Here is a 19,092-nt window from a genome sequence, read left to right as displayed (position 1 = left end):
TCACACTGCTGTTGTGATTGTTCTTTGCACTTTTTTTAATTCTTTGTATTGCTTAGTCACAATCTGAACACAATCCATTGAGTTTTTGATGTTGTACACCTCATAAGTCTTATTTTTCCTTCGTCTTTTTAGGTGGCGTATATTACATACAATCTTGCATATCATTTTCTGCTACATAGGAAGATAGTCAAATAATCATGCTGGCATGTTTTAAATGTCTTCTCTGTTCAAATTAGTACAGTTAAATCTACCAGCTCAATACACACACCTCCAGACTTCAGCTTGCTCCACACTGTGGCGTAAAGGGTGGAACTCTGTTTGACTTTCATCCCACATCACTCAGTAGTGGTTCAGCTTGTCTGCCAGGATGTTGCTCGGTGTCTGTTCATGATGCAGTGGAACTCTTAGTTCTGCATTGACTGTCCCCAAGCCCATAGAAGCCCAGGAATGTGCATAGAGGCAACATTACACATGAGACCGGCAGGCCAGGAATGCAGCTGCAGTGAGACTGACTGACTACACTGGCTCAGCTGTGTGATGTCCGTTTCTTTCCTGTCATCACTGCTAGTTGACATAGCTATATCTCAATATACCTTTTCATCCATTCGTCTTTAAATCTTCTGTCTTCACTTGTCTGTTGTATATTTCTGTCTCTTTGTTTATCTACAATTCTCAGTAATCCGTAAGTCCACATACTTTTTGTGTGTGGTTTTCCTTGCCCTTTCATATTAGTCCTTCACACCCTGCTTGTCAGTTATTAAAAAAACAAAACCATCTCACTAGTTAACTTCAACGGGTAAAGTTTTTTTACTTGGTAGAGAATTCCAGATGTGGAAAGATTAGCATTCTTCTGCGGTGCACACAAGGTTGTCCTGTCCTTTCTGTTGCATCAAAAGAAGGTACTTTAACCTCCATGGCCTCAATGCTTGAACATGAAGAGGTTTCCCCTTCATAATTTTCCTTTCACTCATTCTGACTGAGCTTATGTTTAACCAGAATGTCAACATCGGAGGAGGGGGAAAAAAACACATTGGGACCTTTCAAATATTTTGTCATTGTTTAGTTGTGTATGTATCTTGTGATGCTTGTGCTTTTCATATCAAGAATTCAATGTCATTCTTTTATGGCATAGGTTAGAGGTTACAAATATAAGCAAATGCCGCACCCGTCTTATAAATCTTAAATATGTGGAGTTTAGTCATTGAAGTATGTGCAAACAATTTGGAAATTCTTAAATCATATGGCACACAATGAGACGGTATGTCTGTGAAATAATGATGATGATTACATGGAACTGTCATCAAAGTCATATGTCTGGAGATGGTTAAATCTCTCAAGCATGAAAGGAACTTTAACACAGTTTTTAGTGAACTTTTTAGGTACATTAAACAATGCCTAGATATGTAATAGATTCTTGTTAATGCCTTTTGGGTGACTGTATCGGGATATTTTTGCACATACGTGTAAGAGATTTTAAGTATATGGGAAAACATGAATCACTGCCACAGGAAATCTGTGCTGTTGTTGAGTTTATTGTACCCATGGTTCTCAGCATGTATTTAGTGTGAGGCGTACTCTCCCAGGCTGCAACAGGTCAGTTGAGGTCAGTACTGGATCTGGTGTCTCTCTCTCTCTCTCTTTTTGTGTGTGTGTCTGTGTGTGTCTGTGTCTCTCTCTGGAATGCCAAATAAACTCAGTCACCAGAGAAATCTATGGTACATCCACTATCCCTCATCTTTCTGTGCTGTCACTTTTTTTTTTTTTTGTACTTAATCAGGGATGTCGACATTACATTAACTAAAAGATTTTTCTAGTTAACTTGCATTGCCTCTTACTGTGTTTTGTTGCTAACAGGTGTAACAATACAGGGAGTGCAGAATTATTAGGCAAGTTGTATTTTTGAGGAATAATTTTATTATTGAACAACAACCATGTTCTCAATGAACCCAAAAAACTCAATTAATATCAAAGCTGAATGTTTTTGGAAGTAGTTTTTAGTTTGTTTTTAGTTTTAGCTATTTTAGGGGGATATCTGTGTGTGCAGGTGACTATTACTGTGCATAATTATTAGGCAACTTAACAAAAAACAAATATATACCCATTTCAATTATTTATTTTTACCAGTGAAACCAATATAACATCTCCACATTCACAAATATACATTTCTGACATTCAAAAACAAAACAAAAACAAATCAGCGACCAATATAGCCACCTTTCTTTGCAAGGACACTCAAAAGCCTGCCATCCATGGATTCTGTCAGTGTTTTGATCTGTTCACCATCAACATTGCGTGCAGCAGCAACCACAGCCTCCCAGACACTGTTCAGAGAGGTGTACTGTTTTCCCTCCTTGTAAATCTCACATTTGATGATGGACCACAGGTTCTCAATGGGGTTCAGATCAGGTGAACAAGGTGGCCATGTCATTAGTTTTTCTTCTTTTATACCCTTTCTTGCCAGCCACGCTGTGGAGTACTTGGACGCGTGTGATGGAGCATTGTCCTGCATGAAAATCATGTTTTTCTTGAAGGATGCAGACTTCTTCCTGTACCACTGCTTGAAGAAGGTGTCTTCCAGAAACTGGCAGTAGGACTGGGAGTTGAGCTTGACTCCATCCTCAACCCGAAAAGGCCCCACAAGCTCATCTTTGATGATACCAGCCCAAACCAGTACTCCACCTCCACCTTGCTGGCGTCTGAGTCGGACTGGAGCTCTCTGCCCTTTACCAATCCAGCCACGGGCCCATCCATCTGGCCCATCAAGACTCACTCTCATTTCATCAGTCCATAAAACCTTAGAAAAACCAGTCTTGAGATATTTCTTGGCCCAGTCTTGACGTTTCAGCTTGTGTGTCTTGTTCAGTGGTGGTCGTCTTTCAGCCTTTCTTACCTTGGCCATGTCTCTGAGTATTGCACACCTTGTGCTTTTGGGCTTTTTCCACACGCTTCTTGCGACCCTGTTGACTATTTTGAATGAAACGCTTGATTGTTCGATGATCACGCTTCAGAAGCTTTGCAATTTTGAGACTGCTGCATCCCTCTGCAAGATATCTCACTATTTTTGACTTTTCTGAGCCTGTCAAGTCCTTCTTTTGACCCATTTTGCCAAAGGAAAGGACGTTGCCTAATAATTATGCACACCTGATATAGGGTGTTGATGTCATTAGACCACACCCCTTCTCATTACAGAGATGCACATCACCTAATATGCTTAATTGGTAGTAGGCTTTCGAGCCTATACAGCTTGGAGTAAGACAACATGCATGAAGAGGATGATGTGGACAAAATACTAATTTGCCTAATAATTCTGCACTCCCTGTAAAGTTAAATTTTAACAAACTAAATGATAATGATTGTAGCAACTAATGTTATAAGCAGAAACCAGCTCGGTTTATGCAACTGTTCGTTCACTATGGGAGTGTAAACAAGATAATTTGTCTTTGTGAATGTTGTCTGAATGCTTCTGAGTCTTTAAAGTGGAACCAGTGCAGAAGTACGAACAGGAGGCAACTCTTGTTGTTGCTGAAAAAAACAAAGGTCTATGGTGAAAATGGCCCTTTGCGCTTTAACTTCAACACTTTCTTGATGAGCTTCTAGTTTTAATAATCTTAATAATAGTTTTGTAGATTTTGGTCCTGATAGGAGTCATAAAGGAGGCTAAAGCTGCACATATGTGCTTATCTTGTGAGCACAACACATAAATGCAAATATGCAATGTCTTGGTTTTACAGTCAGAGCTTCTCTTGTTGGCCACGTCCAGATTCAGGACACCCAACATGTAAAGGCTCAGGTGTCCACTTTGTTTAGCATTTGTTTGTGGAAGATATATTTGTTTGCAAGTTAGGTTTTTATTTATACATCACATAAAATGCATCTGTGATGAGCTTGAGACTAGATACTCTCCATACCTTTTTTTTTTTCTTCTTTTCATGGGGTGTGAATAACCTTTATTCCAAATGTGTTTAAATATATTTTACAAATCCGTTTTTCTTAAGTCTGAGAAAGGATCAAGGCTGCAGAACCTGTGTGGAAAATGAAATGAACTTGTGAAGATGTAAGAATCAGTTTTAACTTTTTTGCCTATTAGTTTTCATCAATTACCTGTGAAAACAAGATGACTAGATCCAATCAGAATTAAGTTGTGTAGTGAAATGGGAGGCAGTGATCCAATCAGAATTAATCTCCTTGTGTAGCAAGGTTAGATTTTCCCAATTTGAACTACTGTCAACAAACAAGGTTGGAGGCTCCCGGCTTTTTGTTTTTTGTGTTCATGGTCTGGCTGCATGGCTGAGTTCAGCATACACTTATGTTTAAAAATCACTCTGGGTTTTTGACTAGCTTAGTGTTAGCATGTTGTCTGTGTAGAGCCTTGCAAAGAGCTCAAGTTCTGTTAGCAGCATAATGCAGTTGTTTCTGTCCTGGATGCATTTTGCACTTTACCATTGCACATATCTCAACCATCCCATCCTTAATATAGATAAAAGTATTGTCCAAGTCCACACTGTAGACTGCACCACTATTTTCCTCCAGCACACAAACTGAAATCAGGTGATTGTAGTGCAAGTGAAATCGATAAGCGGATTGGCAAGCAGACTAACAATTCCAAGGAACTGAACTACTGGGAACCGGTTCTCTACAAGTTCTTGATTCCCATACCTATCTATAATAGAAAAGGCCTGGACTAAGAATTACTCGATATTTTTTCTGCATCAGTTCTTTCCCCTATCTCTCCTGGATTTCGCAGAAAAACATCCCACACACGGGTGTGTTTCATTGTATGGATGGAACTCACACACACACAGAAAGTAATGAAACATAAAATAGAGATTAAAGACCAACAACCAAACACACATCAACAACAATCTGAGAACAGAGGACAGATAACAGCAAATTGAGAAGTTGGTGAGCTTGAACTGATAGAGAATAGATGTCTGTTCTGAGCCTATGAGAATGCAAATGGTCCAAGTCATTACTGAGCCAGCTCGCTGCAAAGTCGGTGTGATGCTGAATTCCACTGATGTGTGAACAGCACAGCCAGTATTCTGTGTGTTCACTGCTGGTGAGTGGGTGTCATATGTGCTTCGTCCTCCATGCTCTATCAGGCAACTCCCTCACCTAAACCACAGAGTTTTTTCAGTATTGCAAATACTTTCGAGACGGACCATGTGAGAAAGGAAATGGTGGAAAATAATCTATTTTTTCTGATATTATCTGAAATTCATGGATGAAATGATCTTAAATAGGCTTTTGCTTTATTTTTACTTTTTGTTTCTCTGGGGTGGAGAGAAGCCAGCTTGTTAATAAATAAATAAATAAAAAAACCCTCAGACTAAAAATACGCTGAAATGAAAGTGCATATAAATTTAGTTTGCACATAAATTAAAAAACAAAACGGCTCTCTTTTTGGGTGATGAGATTCATTGGTAGTGTGGACTGTGTTAATGTTAATGTATTTACCGTATTTACCGCACGATAAGCGCACATAAAATCCTTAAATCTTCACAAAAATCGACAGTGCGCCTTATAATCTAGTAGCCTTATGTATGAATTTTGGTTTCTGCTTACCGCAAACCATTTTATGTGGTACACGATGCTCAAAAATCTGTCAAAAAAAGATTTTTAGTGCCACTTTTTGGAGCATTACGGTTACCGTTGCCAGGAGCCTCGCGGAGTAATACGTACTGTGCTTCAACACAACATTACCGTGTTGTGTGTGTATAACGACTCCAAAATGGCACCTCGCGAAGAGACACGCTTACGAAGCTGATTTTAAACTTCGAGCAATTAGTTATGCAGAAGAAAATGGAAATAGAGCAGCTGCGAGACAATTTGGCATTAATGAGTCCATGGTGCGCAAGTGGAGGAAGCAAGAAGATGACCTAAAACAAGTAAAGAAGACCAAAAGGAGTTTCCGAGGGAACAAGGACAAAATTGAACAGTGGGTTATTGAACAGAGACAGCAGGTAGATTATGTCTCTATTCGACTCAAGGCAACAGTGGTAATAATAATAATGGATTGGATTTATATAGCGCTTTTCAAGGCACCCAAAGCGCTTTACAATACCACTATTCATTCACTCTCACATTCATACACTGGTGGAGGCAAGCTACAGTTGTAGCCACAGCTGCCCTGGGGCAGACTGACAGAAGCGAGGCTGCCATATCGCGCCATCGGCCCCTCTGGCCAACACCAGTAGGCAAGTAGGGTAAAGTGTCTTGCCCAGGGACACAACGACCAGGACAGAGAGCCCAGGGATCGAACCGGCGACCTTCCGGTTACAGATGCGATTCCCAACCCCCTGAGCCACGTGACATGCAGATTAACGACTTTGAGGGGGACCTTTTTGGTGCTTCAGTTTTATGAAAAGGCATAATCTCTCAATCCGCACAAGAACTACTGTCTCACAGCAACTGCCAAACGATTACAAAGAAAAGTTGGCCATTGAACCATACTGTCGAGAAAACCGCTACCAGTATGGTATCTATATGCACCACGGGGAACAAGAAGTCATCCTTCACTGTAGTTCTGGGCTGGCCATTGGGCCAGAAACACCCATGGTCATTTTCAAGAGGAAGACTTTGCCAAAAGAAAAGTTTCCAGCCAGCGTCATTGTCAAGGCTAACTCAAAGGGCTGGATGGACGAGGAGAAGATGAGCGAGTGGCTGAGGGAAGTTTATGTCAAGAGACCGGATGGCTTTTTCCACAAATCTCCGTCTCTTTTGATCTACGACTCCATGCGCGCCAATCTCACCGAGGCTGTCAAAACCCAAGTAAAGCATACTAATTCGGAGCTTGCCGTCATTCCAGGTGGATTAATCAAAGAACTATTGGTGTCAACAGGTCGTTCAAAGTTAAATTACGAGCTGCGTGGGAGCATTGAATGACAGAAGGCGAACACACATTCACCAAGACAGGGAGGCAACGCTGAGCGAGTTATGCCACTATCTGCCAATGGATCGTGGATGCTTGGGCTAAGGTATCAGTCTCAAGTGTCGTCCGAGCTTTCATGAAGGCTGGAATAATCGCTGAACAGCTAAGTAACAGCAACAAGACTGATTCAGATAATGATGAGAGGGATCCGGGCATGCTTGATGCTGAAATTGCCCAGCTGTTTAACTCGGACACTGAAGGTGAAGAGGTTGATGGATTTGTGGAAGTTGAATGAACTGAAAACGTAAGTGTATTGTTCAATATTTGATGTTTTACAGCTTAACAATGTTAATAGTTACTGTGAATGAGTTGTTTAAATTTTAACTCATCTGATTGTTTTATTTTGCTGAATGCATTTTAAACGCCTTTTAATCCGGTGTGAGAGGGATCCGGGCATGCTTGATGCCGAAATTGCGCAGCTGTTTACCGTAACCGTGAAGAATTTGATGGAATTGTGGAAGTTGAATGTACTGGAAAGAGTTACTGTGAATGAGCTTAATAAAGGTCGAGTTATCTGACTGTTTTGTTTGTCTTAATGCACCTTATAATATGGTGCACCTTATGTATGAAAACAGACCCAGTCTTCAATAGTGCGCCTTATAATCCAGTGCTCGTTATAGTGTGGAAAATACAGTAAACTGACACACAGAGAAACGCTTTAACTGCTGACCACAGTTTGGGGCCAAGAAGCTGACATAGGTGTTTGATCTTGTGAGTGTCTTACCCAGGGTCTTGAGATGAGACTGCTGGGCAAGTCTAGCTACATCATCAGTTCTCTCATCACACACATGCACACACAGCTATCTGCTCAGCAGCGATAAGCCCAGTCATTCACTCCTTGGCTGATTTAGATGCGGTGGTAGCTTTGTGACAGACACCAAGGTCAGGATAAAGCACCTGCCGTACATTTTCCTTTTCATGGGTGAATGAAAGTTATTAGCCTTTGTCATCCAGTGCACTTCACACTGTACCCTCATTTCTTTCTGCTTTCATTTCTGCTCACAATACAGTGCACCTACATGTAGCAGTAGTAGTATGGGAGTTTGTTGTTTGCAACATATTTTAGAGTCACTGCATATGTAACTGTTTTAACAGTCTTTCATTGGTCTTACAATGGTAGAAAGCAGGGTTGCAGCCAGCTGATGTTTAAGCTGCTACAGTAGAACTGTGTTGCTATAATGCTAATTGCATGTGTGTGACAGAATAGCAAATCTTGATATTCTGTGCAGGTAGGAGACGTGGTGAAGTTGATCTGTGCCTGAGTGTGAAAAGAATGTTATGTGCACATATGTGACAGCAAATATGATTTAACTTTGTAAATAAATCGAAACCATATTTAAAAGCACTGAATGGTTTAGCCTACCTTTTATTAATAGACAGAAATGTTTGGATATCGGCTAAGGAGGTAAAATGGTTATAATTCCTAACATTTGTCTGGTTCTGTAATAACTTTCTAAACTCTTTAAGATTTTCATGCTCTTTCAGGTGTAAAAGGAACAGTAGGCTAATTTACAGTTATCCCTTTTGTCTTTAAATAAATTCTGGTGGGAGGTTGTCTTTTACCTCATTGGCTACTGGGCTTTTTATACATTCGTTGAAACACCAGGAAGTTTTACTTAATCTCCAGCATGAAGCAAAGCAATATACTTAGTATAACATATGTTTGTCATACCAAGTTGAGAGAAATAAAACAAATCTTCATCCAGTCCCATTTCTTTCTAACTGATGTGTCACTGCAGCCCTAGACTTCCTCTTAAAAAAAAAAAAATACACAGCCAGTTCTGCCTGCCACATCGAGATTTCCTGTTTTCTGTCCCAACTCACAGCTAGAGGAGTCAGACTTGAGGAACAGGGAGAAGATAAAAAGGATGAAATTGTGGAGAGAATGAACTGCTTATGTTTGAGAGCAGCAAGATGTTGGTGCTGGTAGTGCCAGTGGTTTGGTTGCAGCTCTGCAGCTGTTGTGCGTAGTACTGAGTGCTGCTTTTGATGTTGGGGTGTAGTGATGGTGGTAGAGATTTGTGTACTATAGTTTCAGCTCTTATGAAGTATGCACATGGATACAGTGGGTGAGAAAACATACTTAGCAGCCCTCTTTACTGTTTAAATTCTTACTACACAACTACTGTGTGGGGGTAGTTTTAGGGGTATGTGTATATCCCCTGGCAATACTCTGCATGTGTTTCCATTCCTCTGCATAGTTCATCGCCAAGGTATAACCAAAGACACAGATAAACAAATACACATTCAGGGATCGACACACAGCAAGCAAATTGTAGCTCCGTAGCAACACTCTCTGAAAATAACAGACATCCTTTATCTATCTTTGTCATAAACACTCCCAGAAACACATGGCATAACACACGCAGAGTCAGTATGGATAACTGGTATTCTGCTGTTTTGAACTGCGATACAAAACTATCGGGTAAAAAATTGCACCTATGCAATTTATAATGGTTGCCCTTTTCTTGCTTGTCTTACAGTTTTGATGACGTTTGGCCCTACTACTCAAAACATATGACATGCATTTTCTCTCCTTGAACATTTTTCCAGCTTCTCCCTGGATAAATCTCTCAAAATAGACACTTTTTCCCTAGCAATTTAAGATGTTAATTATAAATCAGGACATTTATTTCTCCACAAGCTGTACGAATGCACAGTTTAATGGAGAGCCTCTTTTGAACAGTTGAACGGAGGGCTTATATTGTTGGCTATTGAAAAAGGAAAGTGCTTGCATAATTACAGTTGATTACAGCTGTGTGTAGCATTACAAATGAGGAAACATGCTTTCACTTACATCTGTTCAACAACTAGAAACCATACTGCTTCTTTTTTTTTTTCTTTTCTTTTTTTTTTAATTCTTTTGTACATTTATCGAGGCAACGTCAAGCAAGTGCACGTTGTATCAAAACCCAACTCCCAAAAAGCTCATTTTGGTTGCAGCTTCTTTTGCCTTAGCATCTCTTTACATAATGTCTCTCAGTCACCCTCTCTTTTGGCTGTGTTTCACTCACACCTTCTAAACATGCCAAATTCTTAAGGCCTATTATACTTGCCATTCTCGCCCTCGTAAACTGCACTATGTGCCAAAAGTGATGTCACAGCCACTGGCCAAGCCACACTCTGGTTGCTGCAGCTAATTTGGAAACATGACTTTGTGATTGTGTCAGTTTTTTTCCCCCCATTTCAATGCTACATCACTGGAAAAACTCAATGATTCCTAGAATACAAAGTTTTAAATAAGTGGACTTTCTGAAGAAAACTGAAAAATACTTGAGATGTCTGTGCTGCTTTTATTCCTGATGTGGAGGTTTTGTCTGAGTGGTAACACCCACTGTTTTGGATAATACTGCTTTCAGATACCCATGCCCTTGTATAAATGGTTATGGGTTATGGTGATCACTGTTGTCACTGTGAGTGACATGACTACTGTAGTGACCATAATGGGTCCTTTAAGTCGGCAAAACATCTATTAGATTAGGTCAGAAGCCATCTAAATGACTAAAAGCATAAACGCACTCAGAGGTCACATGAGTCATTACTTTTTATAATGAGAGAATGTTGGCTAAGGTGACCCTTTGTATTTCAACAATTATGAGAGTAGCATATTGCTTAGACTATGCTATGAAAAACACTTTAGCAGCTGTTATACTGAATAAGCAAAATGTCAACAGGTAGCAGCTGGACAGGACTACTACAGCTCAAAAGAGCAGATTTTAGAGGAAGTTAAATGATATTAAAAATATTTTCAATTCTTAGAATTTGAACTTACATTCAGCAAGACTGTTTATCCTTTGACTCTTTATCTTTTCTAAACTGTAGTATACTGTGTTGTTTTTGCTTTCTCTAGGTTCTGTTGCATCGGTTTCACACCAGTTGGCCCCCACCCCTCCGCCAAAATCCGGCTATTAGATGTGACCACGAGGTTGATCAGGAGAAGCCATCATGTCTTAAACACAGAAGGGCCCTCTGGAGCCCTATCGCCCCACCATGGCCCGCCATCCCCCTCCCCCTCTCCCTCCCTCGTGCACCACCTTACCCCCTCTCCAAGCCCCATCCAAATCCCAGACCTTTCTGCCCATGTGAGAGACAGGCTACCCAACCCTGGCTCCCCACTGGCGCATCCCTCCCCTCCCACCGGAGAGATGAGCTTGCAAAAGCACCAGCAGCTGGGGCGAGGAAGTGGTGGGGTAATGGGTTCTGATCGGGACCTGCAGTCCACTGCTTCCTCCATCTCTCTGCCCTCTGTGAAGAAGGCCCCCAAAAAGAGGCGTCTCTCCCTAGCCTCGCTTTTTAGGCGACGAGGACGAGAGTCTAAATCAGGCCGCCAAAGGTCCCGAGACCTGCAGCATTCTGGACCCGGAGGGCTAGGAGGGGTGGATGGCATCGCCAGTATTGAGAGTATCCACTCTGAGATGTGTAATGATAAGAACTCTGCCTTCTTTGCTGTGGCTGGGACCGGAGCTGCCTCGTCTGCTGCTGCTGCTGCCTCCACCTCATCTGCCTCGGGGCCTTGTTCCTCTACCTCCTCATCCTCCAAGGTAGAGGGTGGGGTTGGGGCAGAGCTACTGGAGTGCCCGCTGTGCCTTCTGCGTCACTCCAGGGAGAGCTTCCCTGACATCATGACCTGTCACCACCGCTCCTGCATTGATTGCCTGCGCCAGTACCTACGCATTGAAATCTCAGAGTCCCGTGTCAACATTAGCTGCCCTGAGTGTTCAGAGCGCTTCAACCCACACGACATCCGTATGATCTTGGGAGACCACGCACTGATGGAGAAATATGAGGAATTCATGCTGAGGAGGTGGCTGGTGGCTGATCCAGACTGCCGCTGGTGTCCTGCACCAGACTGTGGGTAAGTAGTTAATTAAAATACTTGGGATTTAGTGGACCATGGAAATTTAAAGTTTGTTACCACCCTCAATGAAGGCAAACAAATGTCCAGTGTGTGTGTGTGTGTGTGTGTGTGTGTGTGTGTGTGTTCGTGTGTTCCCAAGTCGGCTGCTGAGTGTGAGACTTGTTTCTAATTGGAAATTACTTAAATTTATCAACAAGCTAGTTGTGCAGTTTCAGCTGAGTCTCAGTTCGCTGCTTGCTCATGGGAATACCTAAATGGTAAATAGTTCTACTTTTTAAAAAATAAAAAAGTTATCCAAATCCAAAAATTGAGAACTTAATAATGATCAAATAAATAAATATTGGAATAGTTGGAATATTAACTTTTTTTCATAGTGTCTCAAATTGCTCACCTTGAGATTGAGAAAGCTTATCTTGGGTCCCGCCTTAAGCATAGTTGCTTGAAGTCACAGAATGTCGTTCACTTTCTGTGGTCTCTGGTCATCAAGTCACTTCCTGTGTGGATACTGCTTGAAGTACATGTGAAACACCACATATACTGACTGACACGGCGGGGGACTGACTGACACGGCGGAGAGACACAACTCCAAAACCTCGAGCGGTGGAAGTGAGTGAAAGAAAAGCGACATAGCGCGTTTGACCTCGGCTGTTGTAAGAATGAACTCATATCAAGTGGTACGGCGCATTAAGCTATGGTGTTTCTGTCTCACTGTCAACTGACGGGAATGATGAATTTCTCAACCTGACATATTCGTGGAGGACAAAAACAATCACACAGGCCCAGGATCCTCCAGCAGCCACTGTGCCCAGGCTCCTCTAGCAAGGCACCAACAAGTAAATCGACAGTGACTTCAACGGGCCATCACAAGGTAATACCAATCTCATCATTTTCAAAATGCCGCCTAAAAAAGCAAACCCAGGAGTTGAAGAGGAGTTGGAGGAGATTAGGAAATCGCTTAATTTCATGTCTGATGAACTGAGTAAAGTGGCTAAACAACAAGGTATGCTACATGACCTAATGGATGAAATAAAACAACTAAAAAACCTCATAAAGGACAAGAAAATAGACGACTTGGAACGGCGAATCGAGGACCTTGAACAATACACAAGAATGGATGATTTAGTCATAAGTGGACTGGAGACGCAACACCGAACCTACGCCAGAGTAACAGCTGGCGGAGGTAAAGACGGTGAAGATGCTCCGGTAGAGGAGCTGCAAACGCTTGAACAGCAAGTGATAAAAATTCCTTCAAACGAAGAATGTAAGTATTCAGAGCCATCATATTGCAGCATGCCACACACTCCCCAGTAAAGACAGTAAAACAAAGGCAGCAATTATTCTTCGGCTTGTGAGTCGCAAAACAAAGATTGAGTTACTGAAACAGGGTAAGAAGCTAAAACGGACCGGTGTGTATTTAAATGAACATTTAACGAAAAAGACTGCTGAAATTGCAAGATAGGCACGCAGCCTGACAAAACAAAATAAGATACAAGCAACATGGACGAGGAACAGCAAAGTAATGATAAGACTAAATGGCAATTCCGAAGAAGCGAAAGTTGTGATGATAAGAGAACTCAAAGACTTAGAGCAATATAAATAATCAGGAATCTGCTATGGAATCTATTGGAAAAGTGACGATTGGATAATGAACAATGGGTATGGAAAGTGTTTCTGGCCTTATGGCTCAAAAAACAATGGAAAAAACAACAAGAAAAACAAAAAATACATAAATGACAAGTTTGGACACAGATTATAGGTTTCCATTCAGAGATATTGAAGAGGAAGAATTTGATTATGAAAAGGACTGTCAAGGTGGTTATTTTGCCACACACACTGAGAAATCGAACTTCAAAACGTTTAATTATGCTGAGCACAACATGCATGACCCTGAAAGTAACATTGACCCAGATAACCACTTCTACAATAACAACAATAGTACTTGTGAGTACTATACAGATGACCAATTCAATATGAATATTAAAATGGCAAATGCATTGTCGGTCATACATTTCAATAGTAGAAGCCTGTATAAAAAATTTTCTAAAATTACAGAATGTTTAAGTAAGTTAAAAAAGTTTAATATAATTGCAATATCAGAAACATGGCTCAATAATGAGAAAGTTAGTGAAATGGGACTGGAAGGATACGAATTATTTACAATGAACAGGGTGAATAAAAAAGGAGGTGGTGTTGCTTTATATGTAGATAAAGTTTTGAAATGTAGTCTGATTGAATGTATGTCAAGCACCATAGATAACGTATTGGAATGTGTTACTATTGAAATCCATGTTGAAAAAGCTAGCAATATAATTATAAGTTGCATCTATAGGACATCGGGATCATTGAGACATTCAATGAAAAACTTGCTATGTTTAGCAACCTAAATGATAAAAAAGTGCAAATAATTTGTGGTGATTTTAATATAGATTTGCTAAACCCAAATGGACATCAGAAAACAACAGATTTCATCAATACAATGTATAGTAACTCCCTTTTCCCTGTAATTATAAAACCAAGTAGAATAACAATTGATACAGCTACATTGATAGATAATATATTCACAAATAAAATTGACCATGAAATAGTAGGTGGACTTCTTATAACTGATATAAGCGATCATCTTCCTGTTTTTGCAATTTTTCAAAATTATTTTGGGATTAAAACTAAACAAAAGAATCAAATATTTGATATGATACGACATAGAACAACAAGAGCCATTGCTGCCCTCCAGGTGGACTTAAAGGAACACAATTGGAATGAGGTTTTTGCAAATGAAGATTCAAATAGTGCGTATGATGCATTCTTATCAACTGTAATTTCACTATATGAAAAACATTGTCCTTTAATGAAAATCACTAGAAAGCATCACAGATCAAATAAGCCATGGATCACAAAGGGGATAGAAGATGCATGTAAAAAGAAAAATAATCTATATAAGAGATTCATAAAACAGAGGACAAAAGATGCTGAAATAAAGTACAAGTTATATAAAAATAGATTAGTAAATATTATAAGAACAAGTAAGAAAGAATATTACCACAAATTATTGGAGCAAAGTAGAAGTAACACACAAGAAACATGGAGGATATTAAACAGTATAATCAAAAAGGGCTCAAAAAATAAGAATTATCCAGATTATTTTAAAAAAGATAAAGATATTGTGCTTGATAAAACTAAAGACATTGCAAATGAATTTAATGATTTCTTTGTAAATGTTGGCTTTAATTTAGCAAAAGAAATTCCAGAGTCAAGAAATAATAACGACCTAAATAAACATATTACTCAGAATGTGTCCTCCATGTTTATTGGTGCTGCAACTCATAGAGAAATAATTAACATTGTGAAGACATTTAAAAATAAAAAGTCCACTGACTGTTTTGGTATTGACATGATATTAGTTAAAAGTATTATAGAATATATAGTGCAACCTTTCGCATACATTTGTAATCTGTCCTTTCAAACTGGTGTGTTTCCCTCACAAATGAAAATAGCAAAAGTTATTCCAATCCATAAAAACGGAGAGAGATGTCAGTTTACCAATTATAGGCCAATATCACTACTCCCACAGTTCTCAAAAATTTTAGAAAAGTTATTTGTTAATAGACTTGATAAATATATTGAGAAGCATAATCTCCTAAGTGATAACCAATATGGCTTTAGAGTGAAAAGGTCCACTTCAATGGCAGTGATGGAACTTGTTGAAGGGATATCTAATGCAATAGATAATAAGGAATATACTGTTGGTGTTTTTATAGACTTAAAAAAGGCGTTTGATACAATTGATCATTCTACACTCAACAAAAATATAAACGCAACACCTTTGTTACTGCTCCCATTCCCCATGGGATGGACGTAGAGACCTAAAATTCATTCCAGATACACAATATAACCATCCCTCCCAAACAGTGGTCACAAATCAGTCCAAATGTGTGGTAGTGGGCACATCTGCTATATTGAGATAATCCATCCCACCTCACAGGTGTGCCACATCAGGATGCTGATCTGACATCATGAGTAGTGCACAGGTGTACCTCAGACTGCCCACAACAAAAGGCCACCCTGGAATGTGCAGTTTTGTCTCACAGCAAAATGCCACAGATGCCACAAGCAATGAGGGAGCGTGCAATTGGCATGCTGACAGCAGGAATGTCAACCAGATCTGTCGCCCGTGCATTGAATGTTCATTTCTCAACCATAAGCCGTCTCCACAGGCGTTTCAGAGAATATGGCAGCACATCCAACCGGCCTCACAACCGCAGACCTCGTGTAACCACACCAGCCCAGGACCTCCACATCCAGCAGGTTCACCTCCAAGATCGTCTGAGACCAGCCACCCAGACAGCTGCTGGAACAATTGGTTTGCACAACCAAACAATTTCTGCACAAACTGTCAGAAACCGTCTCAGGGACGCTCAACTGCATGCCCGTCGTCCTCATCGGGGTCTTGACCTGACTCCAGCTCGTCGCCGTAACAGACTTGTGTGGGCAAATGCTCACATTCGATGGCGTCTGGCACGTTGGAGAGGTGTGCGCTTCACGGATGAATCATGGTTCACATTGTTCAGGGCAGATGGCAGCTGAGAATGTCCCAGTTCTTGCATGGCCAGCATACTCACCGGACATGTCACCCATTGAGCATGTTCGGGATGTGCTTGACCGGCGTATACGACAGCGTGTACCAGTTCCCACGAATATCCAACAACCTCGCACAGCCATTGAAGTGGAGTGGACCAACATTCCACAGGCCACAATTGACAATCTGATAGACTCCATGCGACGATGTGTTGCACTGCATGAGGCAAATGGTGGTCACACCAGATACTGACCGGTTCTGGGTCCCCAGACCCCCAATAGCGCAAAAAACTGCACATTCCAGGGTGGCCTTTTGTTGTGGGCAGTCTGAGGTACACCTGTGCACTACTCATGATGTCAGATCAGCATCCTGATGTGGCACACCTGTGAGGTGGGATGGATTATCTCAATATAGCAGATGTGCCCACTACCACACATTTGGACTGATTTGTGACCACTGTTTGGGAGGGATGGTTATATTGTGTATCTGGAATGAATTTTAGGTCTCTATGTCCATCCCATGGGGAATGGGAGCAGTAACAAAGGTGTTGCGTTTATATTTTTGTTGAGTGTATATTAATGAATAAACTAGAGAGATATGGCATAAGAGGGATAGCATACAAGTGGATGAAAAGTTACCTGGATGAAAGATATCAATATGTCGAATTCAATAATGTAAAATCTAAGCAGTTGAAGGTAACTTGTGGTGTTCCTCAGGGCTCTGTGCTGGGCCCTAAATTATTTATATTATATATAAATGACATATGTAGCATTTCCAAACTGTTAAAATGTGTATTGTTTGCTGATGATACCACTCTGTACTGCTCAGGTAAAAACCTAGAACAGCTTCTGACTACAGCGGAAAAGGAGTTAAATATATTAAAAAACTGGTTTGATGTAAATAAGTTATCATTAAATATAAAGAAAACAAAATTGATTATTTTTGGCACTAGACAAATGAAAAATGTATCTAAAATAAGGGTTAATGGAATTGAAATTGAAAGAGTGTACGAAAATAAATTTCTTGGAGTGATAATTGATGATAAGCTGAGTTGGAAGTCTCATATAAACCATGTGAAAACAAAAATGTCAAAAACCATTGCTATTCTCTATAAAACAAAGCATGTCCTGAACAAAAAATCATTATACACACTTTATTGTACTCTGTTGCTTCCATATATGACTTACTGTCTGGAGATATGGGGTAATGCATATAAAACGAACACTCTTCCTATTTTCAAGTTACAAAAAAGAGCTATAAGAATTATAAACCAATCAAACTATATAGAACCAACTAACATTTTGTTTATTAATCTGAATACCCTGAAATTTTATGATTTAGTTGAATATAAAATGGCACAGATAATGTATAAAGCACAAAATAACTTGCTTTGCCCCAGTACTCAGAAGCTGTTCAAAGTCAGAGAGAGTCAATATGACTTAAGGGGAACAGATTTCTTTAAAAAAAAACAAGATGAGGACAAATATAAAGCAGAGATGTGTTTCTGTTAGAGGAGTTAACCTGTGGAATAGTTATGACAGTGATTTAAAAAGGTGTGGTTCATTTTCCTTGTTTAAAAACATGTTTAAAAATAGAGTATTAGAAAAATATATAAATCAAGAATGAAAAGAGCAAAAATAATAATACTGAAACTCTTGATTGTTTTGCTTTGATGTAGTTACTTATCTAAGGTGGAAAGTTTGTTTGATTTGTTGTGTTTGGTTGTTTGTTTGATTGTTTGAGGTGACTTTTGTTGTGATTTGGCGCTATATAAATAAAATTGAATTGAATTGAAGTTTGTCTGTTTTTGCTTTGTTTTATTCTTTGCTTCGAGCCCTGTGTACAGGAGCTGCATGCAAAAAGATCTTTTGTTAAAAGGGTTGGCGTAATAAGCAAATGCTTCAGCCAATACCTTTTTAATTAGACTTGTCTCATGCTTTCTTGCTTTGTGGTAGATCTTTGTTCTGTATTCATTGAGATATTTGAATGCTAATAAATCAAATCAAATCATACTAAGGGTAATTTACACTGTCATAGATTTAACACTGTCTGTGAAGCTGGATTTATGAAAAAAAAGCATTTAAAGTTTTTAGACCACGTCTAGCGCCATTTTCTCAGTACAGAACTGGTAACTCTGTTGAAAACAAGGAAGCTAAAACTAAAAAGCAGTACAAGGGGATCACTTTTGTCGTGTTAAAAAACAAGTTCATGCTGTGTTGCTTAAGCAGTAAGTAGTTAATCGTTATTCGGCTAGCTGAAGAGAAACGGAAAAATCCACCTATTAGCTCTAATGCTAGGGTTTGTAGAGGACTCTATGAATGAGGTCAGTATTGAGGAAAGCCTGTTAGAGTCAAGTACACCAGTGGTTGACCAGACCAGCATTGAGCACTGCAGTTATCTGGCAAAGCAAGATGTCAGTGCATTAAATTAGTCTTTGTTTTTCCAAGCACATTCAAACAGTTTGCAACATAACTATTACATGTGCATCACACCACAAACATAACAAAGCTTTCTTACTGAAGCACAATCGGGAATCCTGACCTCATCAGTATATTCATATGGGAATAGATTAAAAAAATTAAAATAAAACACTTGGGCCTCGGAGGAAGAGATGCTATACTTTTTGGAGCCCTAATTTTCTTGTTTAGAAATTCTTATCTCATATTATCTCACAGAGTGGATTGCTGCTACTACCAGAAGTGAGGAAAATGTAGGTGAAGGAGAGTGTAA

General features: G+C 39.8%; 1 protein-coding gene across 1 annotated transcript in view; it reads left to right on the top strand.

The window, feature by feature from the left end:
• LOC102299704 (E3 ubiquitin-protein ligase RNF19A) overlaps positions 1–19,092 on the top strand; it is a 33,912-nt gene that overhangs the window by 4,859 nt on the left and 9,961 nt on the right. The window contains exon 2 of the mRNA XM_005930168.2: positions 10,782–11,786. Coding sequence (XP_005930230.1) covers positions 11,077–11,786 — 710 coding nt within the window. The 5' untranslated portion in view covers positions 10,782–11,076. The remainder of the gene's footprint in view (positions 1–10,781; positions 11,787–19,092) is intronic.

This window comes from Haplochromis burtoni, unplaced genomic scaffold, assembly GCF_018398535.1.
Source record: "Haplochromis burtoni strain Fernald_Lab_line unplaced genomic scaffold, NCSU_Asbu1 Contig_130, whole genome shotgun sequence".
NCBI classification, from domain to species: domain Eukaryota; kingdom Metazoa; phylum Chordata; class Actinopteri; order Cichliformes; family Cichlidae; genus Haplochromis; species Haplochromis burtoni.
Note: the sequence above shows the minus strand (reverse complement) of the source record. Positions and strands in the feature narration are given on the sequence as shown.